This window comes from Archocentrus centrarchus, chromosome 20, assembly GCF_007364275.1.
Source record: "Archocentrus centrarchus isolate MPI-CPG fArcCen1 chromosome 20, fArcCen1, whole genome shotgun sequence".
Taxonomy (NCBI): Eukaryota; Metazoa; Chordata; class Actinopteri; order Cichliformes; family Cichlidae; genus Archocentrus; species Archocentrus centrarchus.
In genome coordinates this window covers 8,408,273-8,419,890 of record NC_044365.1, presented here as the reverse complement: position 1 = coordinate 8,419,890, position 11,618 = coordinate 8,408,273, and the positions used below count along the sequence as shown (strand labels likewise).

At 41.8% G+C, this 11,618-nt stretch overlaps 1 protein-coding gene across 1 annotated transcript in view; it reads right to left on the bottom strand.

The window, feature by feature from the left end:
* Nucleotides 1-5,554: 5,554 nt before the first annotated feature.
* The window catches only part of LOC115799905 (band 4.1-like protein 3), an 84,723-nt gene continuing 78,659 nt past the window's right edge, over nt 5,555-11,618 (bottom strand). The window contains 5 exon segments of the mRNA XM_030757199.1: nt 5,555-7,068; nt 9,633-9,752; nt 9,925-10,005; nt 10,920-11,018; nt 11,255-11,438. Of these exon segments, the coding sequence (XP_030613059.1) occupies nt 9,639-9,752; nt 9,925-10,005; nt 10,920-11,018; nt 11,255-11,438 (478 nt within the window). The 3' untranslated portion in view covers nt 5,555-7,068; nt 9,633-9,638.

The following is an 11,618-nucleotide window of genomic DNA, read 5'->3' as shown; positions in this document are numbered from 1 at the left end:
ATGCAGTCAAGGTTTCTCTTAATATTAGCTTGGTTAGCCAATCTCCGACCTTCCTTTTCTCTCAAAAATTCTTGAAAGAGTAGTTATAAAACTGCAGAGGAACGGTTTATTTGAGAAATTTAAGTCTGGATTCAGAATTCATCACAGTACAGAAAAAGCATTAGTGAAAGTTACAAATGATTTCATTATGGCCTCTGACAGTGGACTCATCTCTGTGCTTGTCCTGCTAGACCTCAGTGCAGATTTTGATGCTGTTGACGATAACATTTTATTGCAGAGAATAGAGCATGCCATAGGTATTAAAGGTACTGCACTGCAGTGGTTTGAATCTAACAGACTCCAATTTGCTTATGTAAAGTGGGAGTCTTCTTAATGCACTAAGGTTAATTATGGAGTTCCACAGGGTTCTGTGCTAGGACCAAATTTATTTACATTATACATGCTTCCTTTAGGCCGTATTATTAGAAAGCATTGCACACATTTTCATTGTTATGCAGATGATACCCAGCTTTATCTATCCATGAAGCCAGATGACACACATCAATTACTTAAACTGCAGGAATGTCCTAAAGACATAAAGGCCTGATCACCTCTAATTTCCTGCTTCTAAATTCAGATAGAAATTATGGTACTCTGCCCTACAAATCTTAAAAACATGGTGTCTAACCAGATACTTTGGATGGCATTACCTTGGCCTTCAGTAACATTGTGAGAAATCTTGAGAAATCGTGAGAAATCATTTTTGACCAGAATATGTCCTTCAATGCACATATTAAACAAATATGTAGGACTGCTTTTTTGCATTTGCACAGTATTTCTAAAATTAGAAACATCCTGTCTCAGAGTGATGCTGGAAAGCTACTTCATGCATTTTTTACTTTTAGGCTGTACTATTGTAATTCATTATTATAAAGCTGTCATATCCTGGGCCGGTGGCCCAGTGTTTTATGTTTTCTTGGTATTGTTTCTGTTTCTCGAGTCATGTTTTGTTGTCTTTTTGTATTTTTGCCCTCAGCTATTTCTGGTTCCTTGTGTCTCCTAGTGTTGTGACTAGTCTGCGTCTCTGTCCTAAGTCTGTGTGCCTGTTCCCCGTGTTAAGTCTGCATGTTCCTTGGTTAGTCACTTCCTGTTTATTTTGACAGTCTGGTTTCCCTGTGTTTTGTGTTTAGTTTTGCTTCCTCTGTGTTATTAGTTTTATTTGCCTCACCTGCTGTGCCCTGCTGTTTCCTCTTCCCCTGATTACCCATTGTGTATTTAAGCCCTCAGTTTCCATGTGTTCTTTGTTGCGTCGTTGATGTTTTGTGCCCGCGTGTTCCAGAGTTCCCTGTGTTTTCCCTTCGTCACCCCTCCGTAGGATTTTGGTATTCATTCTCCTCCCAGCCTTAATAAACCTCTTTTAAGTTATGTCTGTCTCTGGAGTCCTCCGTTTTGGCCCGTCTCAGCGCCGGCCATGACACAAGCGGTCCTAAAAGCTCCCTGAAAAGCCTTCAGCTGATCCAAAATGCTGCAGCTAGAGTACTGACAGGGACTAGAAAGAGAGAGCAGATTTCTCCCATATTGGCTTCTCTTCATTGGCTCCCTGTTAAATCTAGAATAGAATTTAAAATCCTTTTCTTTAGATACAAAGTCTTGAATAATCACACCCCATCTTATCTTAAAGACCTCATAGTACCATATCACCCCAATAGAGCACTTTGCTCTCAGACTGCTGGGTTACTTGTGGTTCCTAGGATACTTAAGAGTAGAATGGGAGGCAGCGCCTTCAGCTTTCAGGCCCCTCTTCTGTGGAACCAGCTCCCAGCTTAGATTCAGAAGACAGACACCCTCTCTATTTTTAAGAATAGGCTTAAAACTTTCCTTTTTGATCAAGCTTATAGTTAGGACTGGATCAGGTGACCCTGAACCATCCCTAAGTTATGCTGCTATGCTTTCATTCATCTCTTTTTACTCTGTTTATACCCCACTCTGCATTTAATCACTAGCAATTATTAATCTCTGGCTCTCTTCCACAGCATCTCTTTTGTCCTGTCTCTCTCCCCTCAGCCCCAACTGGTCACGGCAGATGACTGCCCCTCCCTGAGCCTGGTTCTGCTGGAGGTTTCTTCCTGTTAAAAGGGAGTTTTTCCTTCCCACTGTTGCCAAGTGCTGCTCATAGGGGGTCGTGTTGGGTGTTGGGCTTAGGGTCTTTCCTTAAAATATAAAGTGAATGTGTTGTGATTTGGCACTATATTATATTATTATATAATATTATATAAATAAAATTGAATTGAATTGATCCTGATCAGCTCAGACCACCATCTTGCCTGTTAGAATATTTTCAGACTTGATTCTACAGTGGTGTGGTGGTTAGTGCTGTCGCTTCACAGCAAGAAAGTACTGTGTTCAAATCCACCAGCTGGAACCTTTCTGTGGGGAGTCTGCATGTTCTCTCTTTGCCTATGTGGGTTCTTCCCTGGTACCCTGGATTTCTCACAGTATAAACATGTATGTTAGCTTAAGTGGTTTTTCTAAATTGGCTGTAAGCGTGAATGGCTTTTGCTCTTTCTGTGTTAGCCCTGTGATGGACTAATGACCTCTCCTGGGTGTCCCCCCACCTCTCACCCAATGACAGCCAGGGCAGACTCCAGCTCCCTTCGATGTTAAACTGGACACGTACTTAAGAAAACGGATGGATTTCATTGACCAAAAGTTGCCCTGAATAACTGTGATTTCAAAAGTTTAATTTCTCTCAACTTTTAGCTCAAGCAGTAGATCAATAATTCAGTCTGGCATTGGGTGACGTCAAATAAGAAGACTGAGCATTGAAGACTCAAACGCATTGTCTGATTCTTGCATTAGGAAACAGAGTTTGTGTGACACTAAGGGGAGTGGGTATTTTATAATCAAAACCCTACAGTGATACAGAGAAAACCCCAATAATCAGACAACCCCATATGACCAAGTATTTGGCAAGTGGGAAGGAAAAACTCCCCTTTAACAGGAAGAAGCCTTCAGCAGGACCAGGCTCAGGGAGGGGCAGCCATCTGCTGTGACCGGTTGGGGGTAAAGGAAGGGAATTGTGTGGGTATAGTTGTCTGCTGGAAAAGGGTGGAGTGACCTCTCTGGGTCAGGGAGGAATTGGTATCTCAGGGTATCTCAGGGTCCTGTTCATGAATGAGGGGAAGTGTGGAATAGGAAATTGACAGAAGGCTGCAGAATTGTGAGTGCTATGCCAATCTGGTGAGGCGAAGAGAAAGCTGAAAGAAACAAAGGATAAGATCACAGATACAAGTAGCAGAAATTAGCTTGCTCCAATGGGTGTCTGGTGAAGAGCTCAGTCATTTGAAAGGGGCTCAGAGTAGATAAGTTGCTTTTCTGCATTGAAAGTAGCCATTAGATGTGGTTCAGATATATGACTAAGATGCCTCTTGTATGCTTTCTAGGTGAAGTGTTCACGTGTGTCCTACTGAGAGGGAGTCCTGAGGCAGGCCCAGGACACTCTCAAAAATCTCTGGGCTGGTTTAGAAAAAGATTAGTTTCCTCGTAGAAGAGCTGGAAGTTGTGGTTAGGAAGTAAGATGTGTGGGCATAGACTCTGCATAGACTTCTGATGACATACAAAGTCTTAGTTATATAGAAAAGCAAAGATCTTAGTTGAACAGTTCTCTCCAATCAAGTATTTTTAGCTGTTCCCCATTCTTAGTTTAATTAAGGTTGCAGTGCTCTTGCATTGGTAGAGTTCCTCAGCCCATTTGGTCAGCTGAATTAATTCATTAATTTTAAATATCTGATGAAACTAATTTATATAGGTTAACTTTTGGAAACATTCCCTACATGTTCTAGTTTTTCTGGTCATATGCTCTTCATTTTTGGCTATAGTTCACACCACAGTTCATATACACCAATCAGGCAACATTATGACCACTGACAGGTGAAGTGAATAACACTGATTATCTTGTCATCATGGCACCTGTTAGTGGGTGGGATATGTTAGGAAGCAAGTAAACATTTTGTCATCAAAGTTGATGTGTTAGAAGCAGGAAAATGGACAAGTGTAAGGATCTGAGCAAGATTGATAAGGGCCAAATTGTGCTGGCTAGGCAACTGGGTCAGAGCATCTGGAAAACTGCAGCTCTTGTTGGGTGTTCCCGGTCTGCAGTATTCAGTATCTCTCTTCTCTTCTTCAATTTTATTTATCCATCCATCCATTCACTTCTGCTAATCCTGTTCAGGGCTGGGGGGGGGGGGGGCTAGAGCCTATCCCAGCTGACATAGGGCACAATTTTATTTATATAGCACCAAATCACAGTAAACAGTTGCCTCAAGGTGCTTTATAATGTAAGGTAAAGACCATACAAAAGTGTTCCATGGTGAACCAGCGACAAGGCAATGGGCAGCCAGGGCTCATTGGTGCTTGTGGGGAGTGAAGGCTGACCCATGTGGTCCAACAGATTAGCTATTGTAGCTCAAATTGCTGAAAATTTTCAAAATACACAGTGCATCGCAGTTTGTTGTGTATGGGACTGCATAGCCACAGACCAGTCAGGTTGTCCATGGTGACCCTTGTCTACTGCCAAAAGCACCAACAATGGGCCCCTAAGCATCAGAACTGAACCACAGAGCAATTTAATTCAGTTCAGTTTTATTTATATAGCACCAAATCACAACAAGAGTCACCTCAAGGTGTTTAATACTGTAAGGTAAAGACCCTAAAATAATACAGAGAAAACCCCAACAATCAAAATGATCCCCTGTAAGCAGACACTTGGCGACAGTGAGAAGGAAAAACTTCTTTTCAACAGGAAGAAACGTCAAGCAGAACCAGGCTAAGTGTGTGTATGTGTGTGTGTGTGTGTGTCACAGCCATCTGCTGTGACTGATGGTGACTTGGATGGCTGTGTGCATGTGTCAGTTACATGGGAACACCTGGCACCAGGACACACTATGGGAAGCCAGCAGAGGCACTGTGATGCTTTGGACAATGTTCTGCTGGGAAACCTTGGGTCCTGCCATCCATGTGGATGTTACTTTGACAAGTACCACCTACCTATGCATTGTTGCAGACCATGTAGCTTACAGGACTTAAAGGATCTGTTGCTAACATCTTGGTGCCAGACCTGCCACACCCTCGGGGGTCTACTGGATTCCATGCCTCAACAGGTCAGGGCTGTTTTGGCAGCACAAGGAGAACCAACACAATATTACATAGGTGGTCATAATGTCATGCCTGATTGGTGTAAATATGTATGTATGCACATATGTAGTTAGGTCCATAAGATTTTGGATAGTGACAAAATTTGTGTAATGTTGCCTCTTCATACCACCAGAAAGGATTTGAAATCCATCAAGATGTGATTGACCTGCAGACTTTCTTTCAGCTTCAATTCGAGGAGTTTTACAAAGTATACATTAACTATTTAGGAATTCTAACAATTTTCATGAATAGCCAAATCAACAATTTGGTACATTCTCAAAAAGAGGGAATGTACTGGCCAGCTCAGCAGCAAGCAGCCAAGATCAACACAAACATTTCCAAGAGGGATTTTTTTCTGTCCATGGACAGAAATTCTAGTGTTACAATTCTTTTGTTGCCTGATAAGTGCCACAATGGTCAAGAAATACCTCCTCCAGGGTAGACGTGACAGCCAGACCACCGACTCATGACACCAGAGCACCCACTTACATACCATAAGTGACACCTCATTTGTGTCTTCATTTCTGGTTGTCAAGGTTCAGCAGGACTTCACTAGTCAGCTGAAAATCATTGCGGTTTATCTCACATTACAGTGATGTGGTCTGGTTTAGAAAACAGGAAGTGAGTATTCACAAACAAGGACTTCAGATCTGAAAGGTAAAATGTGAAGTAAAATAATCCATGTTAGTGTTTTGCTGTTATAGGTGATGTTTTTAGATTAGCATTATGTGCGCCTGTTGCCTTGACCTTTTGATGTTTACAACTGAACTCATTTAACTCTTGCACACTGAAAGCCACAACAGGTTTCAGAGCATAGCAGTGCCATTGTCAGATGCTGCGTGCAAGACCTTTAACTTTCACAGCTCTTAGATTTCACAGTTTTTTTACACAGAAGCAGCACGTCATGATGCAACAGGAAGGCCTCCATGGACTAGCCCTCTTTAATAATCATCGGTTCAGCCTTCCTGATCTAAGAAGACTGCATCTTTTGTAGACTGCACATCTTTTGGGAGACATTTGTCTCTTACACATCTGTAACCTTTCATCATGAGGTGATGGTCAGTGTGATACCAGGAGAGCAGAAGTCTGTCTGTAAGACAACACTAAAGAGAGTGGTCTGTGATCAGGGGATGTGATCAGTTTGTAATTTAATAAATAAATGGATACGGAAATAAAAAAAAAAAACACACACACACACAGATGAATCATTCATCGTCATTTTCATGGAAAGTTTAGCAAATGGCACATTACTATTGCATTATGGGTAAATACAAAGCAGAGTTTTAGCTGCTATGGGTATTCTAGCAGTTGTACTGTTTTACTTGTTATACAGGAAACTGTTTACATCAAATGGTCATCGCAAAGATCAAGTTTCTCACCAGGTAAAGCTAGCTAGAAGCACAATCGTTTTTTAAATATTTGCTGAATATTTTGTAAAGCTGCTGTCTCCCAAAAAGGAGGAGCAAGCACACCTGAGTCAGCTAGCCAATCAGACATCCACCTTAAAGTGTTGGGGAATGAGGTGTGGGAAGGGGCTTATATAAGTAAATATATCAGAAGGCTGATTTGTAGTGAAGGTCCAGTGAAGGTTATTCCAGCTCTGGCTGTCTGCTGCAATGGAAACATGTCTGTCTCTCACATCTCTGTGTTGTATTTGCAACTTTCAGTTAAATCTAATCATCTAATCACACTATCAAACTAGTGCTAACTCAGCCATTGGCCCCACCCCCAGTGAAATAGGCAGGTGATGCTGTGTATGTGTGTGTGAGTGTCCATGCATGAATGTGTGCACATGTAAATGCTCAGTTCATCGGTGCCCAGTGGAAGTTGCAGCGAACAGTGTCTTTTCTGGCTCTGCAGGCTGGACTACAATTCCTCAGGCCTCCAGATTCAGTCCTGAAAGTGAGACAGAAGGAGTTGTACAGTAAGACATGGCAGAAGAAGAATGCAATATATTGAACTATAATGTGTCTACCCACTTTATATATATCTTTATAACCCTTTATAGGCTACATTACTCTGTTGACTCTGCAGGTGAAGCAATGGGAGAGACATGCATAGTCCAACCCACAGATTTCCACTGTGATTTGTTTTAAAACATTGAGTAGAAAGCTCATTAAAACATGAACCCCACATGAGGAACCTTTGTAATGCAGGTAACAACATAATTCAATATCAATTATATTTTATTTATATAGCGCCAAATCTCAACACAGTCGCCTCAAGGTGCTTTATATTGTAAGGTAAAGACCCTACAATAATAGAGAGGAAACTCCAAGGAAGGAAAACCTCCAGCAGAACCAGGCTCAGGGAGGGGCAGTCATCTGCTGTGACCGGTTGGGGATGAGGGGAGAGAGACAGGACAAAATATACTGTAACTGTAATTACAATTGTGCATTACTGAAAAATGTAATGTGATTACAGTAACGTGTTACTTTGGAATGTATTACACCCAACACTGGAACTGACCAAATTTAAACATCACACAGAGATTGGTTATTTCTTCAGTGGTTTTTACAAAAGCTCTAAAATAAAGACAAAACTATAATCATACATGTAGTCTCTGGAGCTTGAAAAAAGGGCAACTGGACTTCTTTTGGGATCTTGAAGATGTTTCACCTCTCATCCAAAAGGCTTCTTCAGTTCTCAACTTTTTTCAAGCTCCAGAGACTATGATGACCTGGATGACTAAGAGCCTACACAGCCAAATCATATATGAAGGCTGCAAGTGTACTGCAAGGTTGGCATTTGTAATGCACCACTCATTGTCAGGGGAATGACATGGGGATAGTTGGGCGCCATATAAAATAGTAAAGTAAGATTAAATTATTTAACATTGTTATTATTTGAAAAAAGACCCCCCCCTCAACCACCACCACCACCACCACCACCACCAAACAAACTCAAGAATGCATGTTCATTTTGATTGTTTCAGTTCAAACCTATGAGTTAGAATTGGGGTAGCTGTGGCTCCGGAGGTAGAGCAGATGATCTACTATTTAGAAGGTTGGTGGTTCGGTACCTGGCTGCTCCAAAGTATCCTTGGGCAAAATGCTGAACCCCGTGTTGCGCCTGATACATTCATCGCAGTGTGTGAATGTTAGATAGAAAGCACTTAGATGTAGAAAAAAAGTGCCTGTGTGAATGAAGACTGAATGGGTGAATGTTATATAAAGCATTTTGAGTGTCCTAAAAGTCCAAGTTAATCTTTGCAGATTTACAGTGTGGAGATAATTTTGCTCAAACCTTAGCTGAACTTAACTAATCAAGTTTGAAGAAGTCATTTAGGGTCCACTCTGAGGTCACTGTAACACAATATCCGGTTGTTAAATGATGACGTAGAATTCCATTTCCGGGTCCAAACTGTCAGGTGATCAACATGCCGCAATGCTGTGTCCCTGATTGTTTTAACACACTCAGCTGTCATTTTACCGATGAGAAAGAGAAGCGTAAATAGCTGCAGTTGATAAGGTATGTTACAATCATCTTTAATAGTGAACAGTCATTAGTTATAATAGTGAACAGTCATTGGTTCTACCATTGCTGTTTATTTAGGAGCATTTGGACCCGGAAATGATGTCAGATTTAAAGACCGGACTGCACCAATATTAGAGCTTTTCAAAATAAAACTAAATATGTCCACCAGAGCAGCACCTCAACACCTTCTTTCTTAGCTCTGATAATGACGATGCTAAACTAGTTAGGAAATGACCACGCTGATACTAACTGCATGTTGGCATAACTTAGTATGTTAGGAAAGTGTAGCATGCTAATGGGACAACTGGACTCTCAACAGTAAAAAAAAACCACAATGCATGCTTAATTCACTTTGAAAACACCCGACCTGGGGTAGAAGCAGAACCTGTGCTCATACAGGTAAAGAGCACCTGGAGCCAGGTGGACAGGAGTTTTGCCATTAAAGCCATGCATGTTAGGTTAAATGGTGATTTCAAATTGGTCACTAATGTTGAGGGCTTAAAGTGCATTGAATAAAGTGATGTGGGTGTGGATGCAGCTTGTAGGTTAAAGTGCTTTGAGTGACCAGTAGGAAAGTGTGATATAAATGTACATTTCCTGAAATTATATCACACTTGAAAGGGAAGTGAGTAACATAAGCATAATTGTTAGCATAGCATGGCTGGTCAGCAATTTGAGTTTAGGAGATGGTGTGTCCTGACGACAGCAGGATCAGTGTTTACTTTATCACTGATCAGTGATCAGCTGAATTTCCTTCTTTCTGAATGTTTCCTCACTTTTCAGTACAATAAGGTAGTTACATTCTTGCAGGTTTTCAGTAGCCAATCATAATTCCTGCCTGTCCTGGGTCCTTCAGGACATTTCCATCACTGATTTGTTCAACATGCAAGCAGACTTATATGAATGCTGCCATGCTCCAGTCAGCCAATCAGCAACATATCTGCAAACATCTGTAGGAGTGGGGGCCAAAACCTCCCTGTTACCTGATATCATTCGTTAGTCACATGATCAGGAGAGACCTCGGTCTCTTTATGGACAACAACTCGGGTGACGGACAGCTCAGGATGCTGCCGCTGCGCCTCACTGAGCGCAACTGCCAGGGCCTTCAAGAAAGACATAAGGGTCAGAGACTGGGACATATCTCTAAGAACCAGGTCCAGAACAAGGTCTGGCTATAGGTACAGGACTGCCCAGGACTCATCTGGATCTGTTTAACAACCACTCTGTCCCCCTGCCTTGTACACACCATTACAGAAACAATCATAATCAAGTTACCTGGTTGTGGTCGATTTCTGTGTCTCCAGAAATCACAATCCTCTTCTCGATTCTGGTTTCTGAAATCCCCCCTTTTGCCATCTGAAGAGGAGATGGAGAGAAACATCAGAATTCACTGAAATCTTTAGTTTTCAGTTCTACAACATCAAGTTCCTGGGCCTCCACATCACATCTGACCTTTCCTGGTCTACCAACTCCTCCCACCTGGTGAAGAATGCACAACAAAGGCTCTTCTTCCTTAGGAAACTGAAACGGGCTGGACTCTCCTCTCAGCTGCTCGTGAATTTCTACTGGGCCACAGTTGAAAGCGTACTCTGCCTTAATGTGACAGTGTGGTATGGCAGCTGCACGGCACTGGAGCGGAAACAACTGGCCCGGGTGGTAAGAACAGCACAGGGCATTGTGGGCTGCCCCCTCACAGACCTGGACTCTATATATGAAGGCCGGCTCAAAAAGAGAGCCAGATCCATCGCTTCGGACTTCAGCCACCCGGGCCACAGATTGTTTGTTTGCACCACTTCCATCTGGGAAGCGGTACAGGAACATATGGACTACCACCAACAGACTGAGGAACAGTTTCTTCCTCAGAGCTGTCAGAGCCATCACCCCGCCTCCCCCCATAGTTATCATGTTATATGGTGGTATTGAGGACACTTGGGGTGGCTGTGGCTCAGGATTTAGAGCAGGTCATCTACTAATCGGAAGGTTAGTGGTTCGATTCCTAGCTGCTCCAGTCTGCATGAACAAGTATCCCTGGGCAAGATACTGAAGATATCGATGGAACTGTCGGAGTAAGAATGTGTGTGAATTTTAGATAGAAAGCTCTTAGCTGTAGAAAGAAGTACTCATGTGAATGGTGGTAAATACAAATGTGTTGTATAAGTGCTTTGAGTGCTCAGCTTGAGTTGAAAAGTACTATATAAGAACTAGTACATTTACCATTTATTGCCATGACAATGCTGTAAATTGTGTTGTGGTGCTGTTGCTGTGGTTACCTTGGTAATGTGAGTGGTGGTAGTGGTGTTGGAGGTCTCGGTGGTAAAGGTGTGTGAGCTCAGCAGCAGACCAGGAGGAGTATCAGATTCTACTCGGCTCTGAAAAAATATGAACATCAGTCTAGCAAGAACAGTAATAAACACAAGATGTCAGTCTGAGTAAAAATATTTATAGAGTATATTTGACTATATAACAGGTTCAACTCATATTTACTAAACATATTATGACTGATTAAAGTGCAGATGGAACTTTTATATCACTTCACTGGAATTCTTGTCATCCTAATTAAACAGTATAAACTGCCCTTTTTAACCAAAGAATTAGGCTTCCTCACCCCTGGAACTTCATATGTGAGAGTCTTCCTCATCACTGGTACCCTCCTGAAAAAGACAATATCAAAGTCATATGATGCTTTACAGCCAGCATCATATGACCCACTGGTTAATGAAAGCCCATTTTGATGTCTTTTGCCTTTATCATTTGGTATATTGAAACCTGACATGTGTGAGTCCTTAATTTACAAAATGAATTCATTTTGTCTTCAATAAGATGAAAATAGCCACTGAGCCCATAAATTCACCAGGAAAATATTTACGAAGGTTATAGAGCAAGGATACCAAGGGTGGATTTCCCACAAACCTATTTAAAACATTTTTGCAACCAAACAGGATGCCCCCTTGCTGGCCATAACAAAGAAC